This window comes from Folsomia candida, unplaced genomic scaffold (assembly GCF_002217175.1).
Source record: "Folsomia candida strain VU population unplaced genomic scaffold, ASM221717v1 Fcan01_Sc004, whole genome shotgun sequence".
In the NCBI taxonomy this organism is placed as follows: domain Eukaryota; kingdom Metazoa; phylum Arthropoda; class Collembola; order Entomobryomorpha; family Isotomidae; genus Folsomia; species Folsomia candida.
The window spans coordinates 12,613,976-12,626,591 of record NW_019091196.1 but is presented as its reverse complement, the minus strand read 5'-3'; the positions used below and the strand labels follow the sequence as shown (position 1 = coordinate 12,626,591).

The window sequence follows — 12,616 nt, the reverse complement described above, 5'->3', positions numbered from 1 at the left end:
TAGTCAACCCATAAGAATGCAAATTGTCATGTTTACTGCATAAGTTTAAGCCCATATATCCATCAGGAATCCTCCATAAGTTAGTTGCGTACATAGACAATTGAAACAAAGGCCAAATCAAGCTTTCACAAAACTCCTTTGTACATATTTCATCACTTCGTAGCATTTTGGTTTGTTCAGTTCTTATTACATAACTGGAACATGCAAGAGAGATATTTTATTTCGCATGCAAGTCCTATCTAATCTAGACGAATACACGCATTTTCTTTGTCCACGACCTTCATATATAAGCCTGAACTACCATTATATCTCAGCTGAGGTTTTTCAATGTCAAAACTATAGCTCGCAAAATAAGTTCGCACATTGGATTGCGAAACCCGGGTTGTGCAGTCCAGTCGGATTTTAGAAATGATACGCTCAACAAGAAAATTTTATCAGTAATACGTTTGACCATCATGTCGTCCCCTGCGAAAAATAATACAAGTTTCCCCCAAACCAGAATATTTGTCATCTATTGCCTCTCCACATTGGTGTCACTTTTCTTGACCCCAGTCCTTCTAGTGGTGGCATTTCTCATGTGCACTGCTCGCCTCCTGATCTCGCTTTATTTACGAGTGAGAACCAACAACACGGTGAAATTAGTCCAATGCATGGATTCCTTCCAAATTTTTGACCGACCCAACAATCTGCTTGAGACTTACACCTTGCTAATCCTGAAGGGAGCAGGAGACCTGGGCAAAATCAAGAAGGCACTTTCCGACAAAGTGATAAACAACGTGACGTACGAGAAGTTGAGGTGCCGTGTCGTGAAAAAGTTTGGATTTTACTGCTGGGAAATACTTTCACCGGAAGAGTTCCGCTTGGAAGAACATGTGAAACTTGTGGAGAACAATAATCTCAGAATCTTTCCCGGTCTTAATAATAACACGCTAGAGATCAAGGAAGCTGCTTTCACCGAAAAGCAAGTTTTTGAAAAACTAAGTGAATTTTACAGTTGTGGCATGCAGATTGATAAGCCACGCTGGGAGGTTAACTTAGTGACCAAGTTTAGCTATGAGACGGATAATCTGAATGATGAGATTCCTCAGTACGCCGTAATCTTTAGGGTGCATCACTCCATTATGGACGGGATCTCAATGTACCTCCTGATCTCACAAGCTCTCGCAGATGTTGGGGTCGATGTGGCGAAATCGATGCCCTTCAATCCCTTAAAACCACTCCCAATCCCACTCTATCTCAAGTTCTGGACATTTTTGAAGCTATTATTTGTCTGGCCTAAATTGATGTACGAGAGCGTTGGACTTCCTTCTGAATCAAATTGCTTTCATGGGCCGGCATTAAGCAACAAGAAGATCATCACTTGGACGAACCACTTTACGATTGAAAGTCTGAGAAAAATTCGATCCTGTGGAGGTGATGGGTCCAAGAGCAAATGTTTTGGTACAAATGCCGTCCTTAATGCCGCCGTTGGGGGCGCATTTCTCAGACTGGCTGAAATTAAAGGGGTGCGTCCCGTCCCGAGAGAAATTACAGGGTTGACCTCCATTCCAATGTTACCTTATCCAAACTTGAAGCCGCAGAATCGGTTTTCCGGAGCCTTTTTCCCTCTTCGTGTAGGAGGTGTGGAAAGCAGATTGGACCGAGTTCGAGAAACTGACAGGACGTTGAAGGAAATAACAACGTCTCCGCTTATTTTGTTGAATAGCCTGCTGCTCAGATTCATTGGAACGCTGCCTGCCGATTGGTCACAAAACTTGACAGATTCGAGAGAATTCACCGTTCTGACGTCCAATATTCCAGGACCCAGCATTCCAGGATATTTGTTTGAGGGTGATATATTGATGGACGTGGCTGGTTTTTTGCCCATCAAGAATAAAACAGGTGGGATTGCACACATAATAAAATGGTGATGGGTAATTATAATAATGATTTATAATGCATATTTGATTTAGGATTTGCCTTCTGTTTCGTCTCATATTGTGGAAAAATTCGGTTGACCATGGTCGCGGACGCAGCAGTAGCGTCTGAACAAGATGTGCAAATTCTGAAGGAAGCTTTCGAAAATGAGATTGTAGAATTGGAACGTGAGGCGGAATCTCATCAGTACCAACCTTCAAATGTTTAAACGTTCTGACTAACTGGTTTTTATTGAAGTCCTGTCAAGAATATGAATGTCTCACAAGGCAAAAATCTTTACGATATGGGTTTAATGATCTCATTTCCTAGACTCTTATTAAGATAGAATGACAACTATATGTGTAGCAGGTACTTGTTAGACCTAGGTCATTTTATGTCTAAATTTAACAATATACTTATTTGTAAAAGTTTGACAAAGTACAAACACTAATAAAGCAATACTTATTTACAAGAGATTTGAGAAAATTGGGGAACACAAACTTAACATTTTCTAGCATACCAATTTATCGCTTTATCTAAATCTACTGTTCGTTTTCTTCCTCCCTTTGTCACTCAATGAGTAATCATAGTCGTCATCATCGTCATCATCTTCCGTCACGGATTCTACAGGAAAATTAATTGCGTCGCCACGATCTTGTTCAACAACCCAATCCAAGACGTCGGGGAATTTTGCAGGAATCGCTCCGTGTGAAACTTTAGCATTTTCTATACAAAAATATTACACGATTATTATAATTGAATATAAAATATTTAAATCGGTGTGGATATAAAAAAGTTTACCTGGGCACAAGTCCTTGTACATGTTACGAATCATGAGAACATCGCCTTCAGAGAGACGCTCTCGCTGTCCCATTTCGCCTTCAAATGGTTTTGGAACGCCTGTGGGTACCGGGCTCTGTGAGTAATAAGTAAACACATGTTCAGTCGAGAAATTCGAGAATTGTTTAAAATAAGTTATTACTAAATACGTATAATTTTTACCCTTCTGGTAATCGTATTTTCTCCGTTTGTCGAACCAGCCCTTTCAGAATAGTGCATTATGCTCCCGTAATTGTAGGGGACACCATAAAATTCGGTGGCTCTATCTGTATAATTAAAATTATAGATATCATTTAATTACCTTCATTACTTTTGTACTCTTTCTGTTAAATTCTCCAATGTTCTATTTCTTGTAGAAAATTGGGATATTTTAGGAAATAAATACGCGCCTCTGTTAACCGATCCTATATTCGGAATTAAGAGATTGATCAAAGAAGCAGGAGTACCTGAATCGGAGTTTTTGTAAAAGTTCCTGAGTACGTCGTCGTCTAATAAAGGAATATTTTTTGTCATTTAGCTAAACATGTTTTTGGTTAATATTGCGTTTCATAATTTTTATGTAAAACCCACCTTCGGATAAATTCTCATACATGATCTCAATATAATTGTCCCTGTCATCTCGGGCATGTTCGTGGAAAAATCCAATTGCGTGGATCAACTCGTGTAATACATGGCCTGGAAAGTTTGGAAAGGCACAGTTTCTGGATTCAGGGTCCAATGCGACTTGCTGAAAGAATACAATAAAAGTGGATATAAATTATAGTCTCACTTGAATTTTAAGCACTAAAGAGTAAAAAAAATCTTAGGTACTTGTGCTCCTCGTCTCACATTCCCGACGAACGATTGACACTTTCCTTCGACATTTCTTAAGTACAGGAAATTCTCATCACTTTCCGTTCTGAATACAAATCGGACGCATGTGTACTGTAAGAAAAATATGCTTATGAGGTTTAAAACCCTATCTGGTACAATGCTATTGCTTTTCAATTACTTACCGTCTCAATGTGCTTCATGGTGTAGTAAATTTGTTTCATTTCTTCGTCAGCTTTAGAAATCAGAAAAAAATTATGGCATGTTTTTCATAGATTATCCAAATTATGAATTTAAACTTACAATAACCAGGAGCAAACGTGAACGGAATACGACCGGCAGGCCAGCGATACGACTCTTTGGATTGTCCGGCACGATTTTGCTTAGTTCGTGTCAAAAAGAGCATATCATCATCGATAAAGTAGTCCTTGGAGTGTGCCGTACCTAAATACGAAATCTTGTCTTGTGTAATTTTCCTCAAAAAATTAATAGAATCACGTCTTTTATTTACCATCATTGTAAAGTTTCGTCTTATTTCGAGGCAGATTAGCGTTTCGTTGTCCCTTCACCATTCGATGAGAAGATGTCTGTATCTGCTGATTATCTGAATTCGACGAACTGAGGACAGGCAATCCAACCGAGACTTCAATTACTAACATTAATCCCAGTGCAAGTAAAATTATATTCTTTGGCGATGCCAAAACACAACTAATACTCGTTTGATGGGTCCCCATTGTAGAAAAATGTAAAAGGTGCTACTTCGAAAAAATACTCAGTCAACGGCAGAACGATGTACACTCGACAAAGTCTTAATGTACACACAGAAAGCATCCAAAGGGCACGGTCCCAATAAATATTTCTTCTGGAGAGACATCTTTCGTCATATCGATATTGCATGAGAAAAATGATTAACCTTACACGTTGATTTTGATTGTGTGTTGGGAAGGTGGGGAAATATTTGCTAATAAGTTTGCCAATATGAAACAATGAGAATAATATGGAAAACAACAACCTAATCGTGAACGTTTAATATTCATGAGACTGAGTTGCATTTCATTATTGTTTTCGAGTGCCTGGAAAGTGCATTGCTTTATTGGATAAATTCTGCTAGAGATGTGTCTCATGCTGAGATTTTGGCTAAAAACAGGTAACGAACGTTGCGTTGAATTCGCAATTGCAGACATTCCGTTCAGCTCTATTAGCTCATAGTCCTTGACCTTAATTATGATAATTATTTATTATATGGTTAAGAAATTGATGGCAATAGTCATCCATCCATAGATGCAGATTACACTAGTTTATGGAGATGGGAAACAAAATACGAATGACAAGTTGTATTATAAATTTAATTCATTTTAATTGTGATACTTAAATATACCCAATTACAAAATAAAAGTACCTTACGAACTTATTTTATAGACGTGCATGCAATTTTATTTTAACAAACTCCATTTTAATTGTTCCTTTGCCGTTTGCAATACCTGTAACGAAAAATACTTTATAAATTATCGAATTCGCACAAAATCAAGGCACAACCTTTTAAATACTTTAATTTGAATATCTCACTTGAGCAACGGTCTGCTCCCCGATCGGAATGTCATCGCCCCGCAAAGCTACTCTTTGACAAACTGCACTTGGATCCGCTTCCAGAATAATTCTAAAATTCAAACTAATTAGTTGGCTGGTTTGTTACAACTTATTTTAAATTACGAATGAATACCCTCCATCGCAGATTTCATCCATAGCCAACATTACGACGTCCAAATTTTCCAACAGATTCCTCTTTTCCACATTTTTTCTCAGAATTTGGCTTACAGCGTCGTACATGCAATGCAACACGGTCATCAGGATGAGCTACAAATAGAATATGTGTAATTTATTAAATAAGTAATAGCTAATAAAAATATAGATGCATAATCACAATTAAAAATCTACCTCGTTGTCATTACACGATCCCATCACATAAAAGAATAGGTCGACATTGCTCTTATAAACAACGGTGAGTCCGTCCAACATGATAACTTCAGAGTTGGCCCGATGTGTTTTTTGAAACAGATTTTTCTCAAACGTCTTTTGCTCCTTGACCGACGGGAAATTGACGGAATCAAAATACTTTGCAAGGAGGCGATTTCCGTCATTGTCCATTATCACCATCCCCTTCACAATGTACAGGGTAGGATCCTGCAAGGGTGTCATAACATATTAATTATTTTATTAATTACCAATGATAATTTATCATCTAAGTTATTTAAGAAAATTAGAAATTTCGACTAAAACTTATGCAAAATAATGACTTGTAATAGTTAACCCACCAGTAATGAACTGTCCATCTTTGACTATTTCCAATCCAAGTTTCAATCGAAATAAGTTTCTGTCAAATTTGTGGAAATATTGAAATTATTGAATATTTTGATGCGGTGAAATGACGTGTACGGAATAGTGAGTGAGACTAGCCGCGATTTTCTTCTCGCCCATATGATATTCGCCAATATAATAACAAACACAAATGACAAGTAAATAAAAACAGGGAATTTTCACTTTTTAGCAAAATATGACATTATATAATTGCTAGTTAATAGTTGAACAATTTAGTGTGACCAATTAGTGATCTGTAATTCTAATTAGATTGGTGTAAAAATATACAATGGAGCTCCCCACAACAAAAGAAGTTTACAGACCTTATTTCATCCCTATTCAAAAAATGGTATTGTACGAGACTAGAAATGTAAGAATTTAACAAACTTAATTGTGAGCCTTAATGAATACAAATTAACTAATATTGTACTATGGTTGTTTAATTTCAGAGATTTTTTCTGGTTGGGTCAGTCACATTTTATTTTAATATACTTTTGTAAACTTCTCGCTTATGCTCTGCCACGCACTATTTAATATTCAAAATCAGCAGTTTATAAAGCAAGTTTATTTTCACATCCTTCTCAGATCGAACCAAACGGAAACAAAGTTCCGGATTCTAAAGATTGACCGGACAGAATCGAAGGAGTTGGTCGTAGTAGAAGATCAGGCGAGATACACTTCGAAGGAGATGAAGGAGCTTTTGGCGACCATCGCTTGTGTAAATAAACCCAAAAATCCTGCGGGTCTCGTAAGGGCAGTTTCGGCTTTTGGAATTGTGGGCTTTGTCCGATTTTTGGAAGGTTATTATGTCATTCTGGTGACGAAAAGGAGAAAAATTGCGACCGTTGGGTACCATTCCATTTATAAGATTGAGGATACTGCCTGTCTGTACATTCCCTCGGATGGACCATCTAAGAATCCGGATGAAATTAGATACTTAAAGCTATTTCAAAGCATAGATTTGTCGAGTAATTTCTATTTCACGTAAGTGACGACGAGAAATACAGATAACTAAAATTGTAATGTGTGTACTACAAATTCTTATTCATATTTTAGGTACAGTTATGATCTGACCAATAGCTTACAGCATAATATTACTCCTCCACAAAATGTTGTCCCAGGAAATAAAGCGCAGAATCCAGAGCTAATGTGAGTTAATTAGTTAGAAATGTATACAAAACTAGCTAAATACATAATTTGAAATTTCTAAGTCCTTTACCTTGGGTTATGTTGCAGAGCTGGGTATGCCGTTAGCAATCAAATTAACAAGAAATATGTTTGGAACGCTAAATTGTTGGAACCAATGGAAGGGATATTGCATCCGAACTGGTTGCTTCCCGTAGTCCATGGGTTTGTGGGACAATCAAGTGTTTGTGTTTATGGAAAAACAATTTACTTGACATTGATAGCAAGGCGATCTGCAACCTATGCAGGGACACGATTCTTGAAAAGGGGGGCAAATTTCCAAGTATATTGATCTATTCAACGGTTTATAAAAAATAAGGATAACAATTAATTCTGTCTTAGGGAGACGTTGCCAATGAAGTAGAAACTGAGCAGATTGTTTTTGATTCAAGTGTTTCTAGCTTTACGAAAGGACGCTTTACATCATTTGTGCAAATGCGTGGATCTATTCCAGCTCACTGGAGTCAAGATATTGCCAAAATGGTTCCAAAACCACCGATCGGAATAGATTTAGCAGATCCTTATGCAGAAACTGCAGGTATATTGGAATTTGCTAATAATTCAAATATGTTATTTCCTGAATTGGGTTGTGCTAATTATAGGAAAACACTTTGGAGAACTAATTTGTCGATTTGGTAGCCCTTTGGTGGTTGTGAATCTAGTCAAGAAACGAGAGCGTAAAAAACATGAAAGTATCCTTACAGAGGAGTACACTTCGGCAATAAGGACATTAAATCAGTTCCTGCCTCCTAAACATCGCATAATTTATGTGGGATTCGATATGGCTCGAACAAACAAAATGTAAATTCTGCATAATTTTCCTCATGTCGAGGTTTATCCGTACTTAAAACTCTTGTTATATAGGAAAGAAAAGAACGTCCTATCAAAACTTGCAGGTATTTCTGAACAAGTTTTCTGCAAAACAGGATTTTTTATGACTCATCAACCCCTTGAGGCGTGTGTTACCTCAACAAAGAAAACAATGGTATATTCATAATTTGTCTTGTCAATCGCTATGTTTTTCAGTCATTATAATTTTTTATCCCGCACTCCAGAATAATTTGGTTTATGACGGTTGCCTGTATGGAAGATTGCAGACTGGGATTGTTAGGATAAATTGTGTGGATTGTTTGGATCGTACTAATACTGCTCAATTCGCTCTTGGAAAATGTGCCTTAGCTCATCAGGTTTGTTTTGCAAAAATTAACTAAGTATTTTCCTCAGAAAAATTATTTATGTGTAATTTCCATTCTTTTAGTTACGAGCACTTGGGGTTGTCAGTTCTAATTGGGAGTTAGAGTTTGAATCAGATGCGATACGAATGTTGGAAGAATTGTATGAAGACCACGGCGACACCTTAGCATTACAATACGGTGGTTCTCAGCTTGTTCATCGGATTAATACTTACCGGAAAACCGCACCTTGGACTTCACAAGGTGATTCACAAAATCATCCAGTGAGCTTTAATAGTTATAACAGGATAATAATAAATTGAAATTTTGTTTCAGGAAATGATATTATGCAAACTCTTTCGCGATACTATTCAAACACATTCTCAGGTTTGTTATATTCTCAAAAATTGTTTTTTTCTGGTTAGTATGACTCTTAACATATTGTGCTTGTAACGATTTAGATGCTGATAAGCAGAACGCAATAAATCTATTTCTGGGAATGTATCAACCTTTCAACGAAACTATTCCGTTGTGGTCACTGGAAAACGATCTTCATTTACATTTAAAGATGGAACTTCGATTTACTAACAAAAATGATAAACTGAGACAGTTAGTCAACTCACCCTTTAATTTAAAATGTATCTTAAACTTAACTCTAAAATAACTTTTCTTTGTTCCGTAGACTTACAGAGTGGTTTCCTGATAGTGCCTTGGCATCATTGCCGTTTGCTGTTTATGAAACACAAAAGACTTCAATTTTACTTCCATGTGAAGACTGGGAAGATATTGACCCATATTCAGATTTGTATAGACCAAAGTTTTTCATTCCACTTTCAGGTTGATATTTATTTATGCAATAGTAGTATATATGAAATTAATACAATTTGTTTTTCCTAGACATGTATGCATTCAAAGTGAGCCATTCCATCCGTGATTTCATGCCAAATTTTACTACAAATTTCAGTCCATTTGCAGTAAGAATTCGACCAGGCAAGTTTGATAATTACAAGTTTATTATGAGAAAGAGAGAAAAAGTAATTGCCAGGTTATCACTATATCGGCTTTTGTCCAGGCAAGAGACAAGAGGAAAGTTCCAATAAGAAATCAGCAAAACTTTTGTCTTTCAAAAACCCATCCATTATGGGGCTAAGTTCTGCTGCAAGTACAAATTCTACTACGAGGTAATTACGTCTAATAATATCAGATTACTAGATAAGTACTTTTAAGTATAATTTTTAATTGTTGTTCTAGTTCCGAGACGGACTACTCTAGTGAAGACATCCACTCTGGATACGTTCCCAAAGATTGGAATTTCGTTCCTGTTGTTCCGCCAATTGTACTCAGGTCATGCTTTAGGTATTAAATAAAAAATTCTAAGTCTCATGTAATGTGACCAAATGTGAACATGTTTCATGCATGACCCAACACTGAATGCATGATTCAAAGGCAGGAATATAAGCAAGGCGATATTACGACAGCACTCAAAAAAGGTTTTCTTTAATTATTTATGTCTAATGACTGAACACAACAAAAAATGATAATTTCAAGAAAGATTATGTCATTTCTTCCTCTTCACCGGTGAGTTGGTGGCGTTTGAGAGGGGAACACGGTCCTCATTCCTCTTTGCAGAATTTGCACGCAGCAACAAAGCTCGTTCTCGTTTCATCGCCACCAACTAATTATTCAAATTCATTACAGTACAATGAATACAATACAAATTACTAATTTTAGATTTGAAAATAAGGAGAGTTGACTTACCATTTGTTTTGTCTCATTGTGAGCTTTTTTCTCATCCTCCAACTGAGACCGCAATTTGTTCTTCTCCTTCATGTCATCCTCCTTCTCTTTGAGCAACTTTTCTTCACGAAGCGAGGCCTGATGCAGGTCTTCCTCCAATTTGCAAATTGTGGAAGTCCCTTGTTCAATCTTTGCCCCGAGAATCGGGTTGCCCAGTGGTCGATCCCCTTCTTCTGCTTCGTCTATAAAGACTAGTTCACGGTCCCCAATAACCAACGAGTTCTTCAACTCTTCCACTGCTTTGATGATGATGTCGAGTTCATCTTCTTCAAAATACGTCAGAGCTTCTGGGGGCATAAACGTGTCCACGCACACTTTTTGAAGAATGTTGCGAACTGTCCACTTCCCGTTCGAACTGCACAAAGTTCCTTGAAAAGGGTGGATGGGGACGACCCTTGTTTCCTCACAAATCACCTCATATCCTTCTGGGAGGAGGACCCTCGATGAGCAAGCCTTCTTCAGCATGGTGGTGTTGTGCCGCCCGGCACTTTTCATGTCAGTTTTGTTTTTCTGGGCGGCACGAACCTCGTCTCCATACGTAGTTTTACTAATACTCAGACCGATCGTGTTGTCGTTCATCCATATTTTGATTATTATTTTGTGTAATCCGCCATTACTCTCTGCAACCAACAATAAAAACGAGGTAAATATATATGGAACCGTAGATATTTTATAAAGTTTGTTTACCATAATAATCTTCAGGTTTAAATGCTCTTGTAATAATTTTGCAACCATCACCGTCTGCGTAAACGTGTGTGGGAATGGCGACATGTCCTCTCCTGGTATGATGTTGCATCGACGTCTGATTACTTGCCACGAATCTGCAAATTATGCACGTCGTCACCAATTCATCACCAGTAGTCTCTATTTCGAAATCTTCGTAAAAGTTTTCCCGCCTAATAATTGTTTCTACATAACACAAAAATACAGATAACGATTATTGTGGTAATTTATAAATTAGAAAAACATTAACTAAACATTACTTTCAATCTGGCTGGATCCGGGATGTTGTACCCTCATGTGCCGAAGGAGTTCAGAATTTCTAAAGTTAGTCAAAGAATGGTTAGGTTAATCAAACAGTCAATAATACGAAATTACATGAATAATAAGAGACAAACCTTTTAAACTTTACCCCACAAACTACACACTCAAACTTTCTCTCATCGGAATGGGTCAACTGATGACTTGTCAGCTCACTCTCTGTGACAAACATTTTGCTGCACTTGTCACAAGCGAATTCCTTCATATTCAAGTGTCTTTTTCGATGAATTTCAAGTCGAGAAGGACATGGAAAAGTTTCGTTGCATATGTCGCACGCGTGCTTATTTTTTTTTTTGCCACTTCGAAAGCTTCACTCTTTGCTTTCACTCTTTTTCGCAGCTTCTTGAAAATGGGTGCCATGTCCAACTTTTAAGTAATACTAATTTTACTAATTTATTCACGTTCAGAGTGTGGGCGGAGAGAAGAATATTTGTTTACTTTTATGAGTGGTAGTGGAATTAATTCACAGCGGAGTGAGTGAGTGAGATCAGTGAGCTTTCTTGCTGCGTGCAAATACTGAAAATACGTTTTCGTTTCTTGTTGTGAAATAATGTGCGCGTAGTTCCAGAACGGATGGGGGTTAACTCCTCGTGAGGTGGGGTTTTGGGGGGTTCACCTCCGGTCTGCCATGAAAATTATTACTTGTTAAATATACGCACATGAAAAATAAGTATGCAATTCACTCTGCAAATATTTAATCCGGTTAATTATTCAAGCAGTGAAGACATGAGCTCCAGCATGGCCAGCATGAATGTTACGTTAAACACGGGTGCCGGAAGTCAGAATAGAAATCTAGCATTTTCAAGGATTTTTGGAACTATGAAAGATTCGTATGGTGTTGAAGTCAAGTCTCCTAGAAAATCTGATATCATGCTCTATAAAAGGTTCATTTGAAATGAAATGTTGGTAAAATATTCAACTCCTTCATAATTATTTTTTATAGGTTTGTCAACTTGCAAACTTGTCAAATGGAGTCGAAGATGTTATCCCCAGGTCCGTCAAAGTGTAAATCCCCGTCAATTCTTCCATTGAGCGCATTCTCAAAGGACAGTGCCTTTAGTGTGACTCCACCCACAGTGTCTCGAGTATGCAATAATTAGATAATGATATTTCTCACCCGACATATTCGTATTATTGACCAATCTTATTTATCTCGTCCCCAGATTTCAAGGGATATTTACAAAAACTATGTCAGAAGAGGGAAGGAAGGTGCTACGAAACCAGGACCAAGAGACATGTCCGTGTATTCTCGCTACATTTCCAAGTCTGGTAATCCATTTCTCCAAAATAATTTTAGTAGCAGCAAACCAACTGTGAAACATTCTATGCTTGTTAATTAAGAGTACGATAATACCTTTAGATATATTCACCTAATTTATTATGGATGTAATCCTGTGATATCATTAAATAAAGTTCTGTAGTGCTTTAATATAAATAAACAGATGCTATGTCACATGTAACAACGACTGTGAAGATGATTACTAATGAATAAATACTACATGAATACAGTGCTGTTTGGA

At 37.2% G+C, this 12,616-nt stretch overlaps 5 protein-coding genes across 5 annotated transcripts; 2 read left to right on the top strand and 3 right to left on the bottom strand.

Moving 5' to 3' along the window:
- Positions 1-166: 166 nt before the first annotated feature.
- On the top strand, positions 167-2,370 carry LOC118435426. The gene is made up of 2 exons (XM_035851466.1): positions 167-1,881; positions 1,953-2,370. Exons 1-2 carry the CDS (start codon positions 456-458, stop codon positions 2,123-2,125), a joined length of 1,599 nt encoding a protein of 532 aa, XP_035707359.1. The 5' UTR covers positions 167-455; the 3' UTR covers positions 2,126-2,370.
- Positions 2,121-4,452, bottom strand: LOC110848620 (astacin). Its single transcript, XM_022095875.2, has 9 exons — positions 4,058-4,452; positions 3,850-3,990; positions 3,732-3,781; positions 3,547-3,660; positions 3,307-3,463; positions 3,183-3,224; positions 2,899-3,002; positions 2,698-2,812; positions 2,121-2,622 (listed from the first exon to the last, which is right to left on the bottom strand). Exons 1-9 carry the CDS (start codon positions 4,278-4,280, stop codon positions 2,429-2,431), a joined length of 1,140 nt encoding a protein of 379 aa, XP_021951567.1. The 5' UTR covers positions 4,281-4,452; the 3' UTR covers positions 2,121-2,428.
- A 426-nt stretch (positions 4,453-4,878) lies between these two features.
- Positions 4,879-6,019, bottom strand: LOC110849494 (coatomer subunit zeta-1). The gene is made up of 5 exons (XM_022096906.2): positions 5,859-6,019; positions 5,482-5,727; positions 5,267-5,400; positions 5,113-5,203; positions 4,879-5,027 (listed from the first exon to the last, which is right to left on the bottom strand). The coding sequence occupies exons 1-5, from the start codon at positions 5,874-5,876 to the stop codon at positions 4,980-4,982; spliced, it is 537 nt and encodes a 178-aa protein (XP_021952598.1). The 5' UTR covers positions 5,877-6,019; the 3' UTR covers positions 4,879-4,979.
- Positions 6,020-6,035: 16 nt separating this feature from the next.
- On the top strand, positions 6,036-12,602 carry LOC110849489 (polyphosphoinositide phosphatase). Its single transcript, XM_035851465.1, has 19 exons — positions 6,036-6,271; positions 6,351-6,367; positions 6,487-6,885; positions 6,958-7,050; positions 7,138-7,369; positions 7,429-7,624; positions 7,689-7,887; positions 7,951-8,071; positions 8,142-8,273; positions 8,345-8,522; positions 8,595-8,645; positions 8,720-8,867; positions 8,941-9,095; positions 9,156-9,248; positions 9,331-9,439; positions 9,510-9,614; positions 11,813-11,980; positions 12,040-12,181; positions 12,260-12,602. The coding sequence occupies exons 1-19, from the start codon at positions 6,191-6,193 to the stop codon at positions 12,434-12,436; spliced, it is 2,796 nt and encodes a 931-aa protein (XP_035707358.1). The 5' UTR covers positions 6,036-6,190; the 3' UTR covers positions 12,437-12,602.
- LOC110849491 lies at positions 9,726-11,455 on the bottom strand. The gene is made up of 5 exons (XM_022096903.2): positions 11,174-11,455; positions 11,039-11,097; positions 10,743-10,964; positions 10,017-10,675; positions 9,726-9,933 (listed from the first exon to the last, which is right to left on the bottom strand). The coding sequence occupies exons 1-5, from the start codon at positions 11,299-11,301 to the stop codon at positions 9,817-9,819; spliced, it is 1,185 nt and encodes a 394-aa protein (XP_021952595.1). The 5' UTR covers positions 11,302-11,455; the 3' UTR covers positions 9,726-9,816.
- Positions 12,603-12,616: the final 14 nt, after the last annotated feature.

Excerpts from the sequence above, each read along its gene's own strand:
- LOC110849489 (XM_035851465.1), top strand. The coding sequence starts at position 6,191 with ATGGAGCTCCCCACAACAAAAGAAGTTTACAGACCTTATTTCATCCCT. Across the intron at positions 9,615-11,812 it reads GTACTCAGGTCATGCTTTAG|CAGTGAAGACATGAGCTCCA; the intron begins GTATTAAATAAA and ends TAATTATTCAAG. Across the intron at positions 12,182-12,259 it reads CTCCACCCACAGTGTCTCGA|ATTTCAAGGGATATTTACAA; the intron begins GTATGCAATAAT and ends TCTCGTCCCCAG.
- LOC110848620 (XM_022095875.2), bottom strand. The coding sequence starts at position 4,280 with ATGGGGACCCATCAAACGAGTATTAGTTGTGTTTTGGCATCGCCAAAG. Across the intron at positions 3,661-3,731 it reads CCATGAAGCACATTGAGACG|TACACATGCGTCCGATTTGT; the intron begins GTAAGTAATTGA and ends TTTTTCTTACAG. Across the intron at positions 3,003-3,182 it reads TTACAAAAACTCCGATTCAG|ATAGAGCCACCGAATTTTAT; the intron begins GTACTCCTGCTT and ends TTAATTATACAG.
- LOC110849494 (XM_022096906.2), bottom strand. Across the intron at positions 5,204-5,266 it reads GATGAAATCTGCGATGGAGG|AATTATTCTGGAAGCGGATC; the intron begins GTATTCATTCGT and ends TTTGAATTTTAG. Across the intron at positions 5,028-5,112 it reads GGGAGCAGACCGTTGCTCAA|GTATTGCAAACGGCAAAGGA; the intron begins GTGAGATATTCA and ends TTTTCGTTACAG.
- LOC110849491 (XM_022096903.2), bottom strand. The coding sequence starts at position 11,301 with ATGAAGGAATTCGCTTGTGACAAGTGCAGCAAAATGTTTGTCACAGAG. Across the intron at positions 11,098-11,173 it reads TGTGGGGTAAAGTTTAAAAG|AAATTCTGAACTCCTTCGGC; the intron begins GTTTGTCTCTTA and ends GACTAACTTTAG. Across the intron at positions 10,676-10,742 it reads TAAACCTGAAGATTATTATG|AGAGTAATGGCGGATTACAC; the intron begins GTAAACAAACTT and ends TGTTGGTTGCAG.
- LOC118435426 (XM_035851466.1), top strand. The coding sequence starts at position 456 with ATGTCGTCCCCTGCGAAAAATAATACAAGTTTCCCCCAAACCAGAATA. Across the intron at positions 1,882-1,952 it reads GCCCATCAAGAATAAAACAG|GATTTGCCTTCTGTTTCGTC; the intron begins GTGGGATTGCAC and ends TATTTGATTTAG.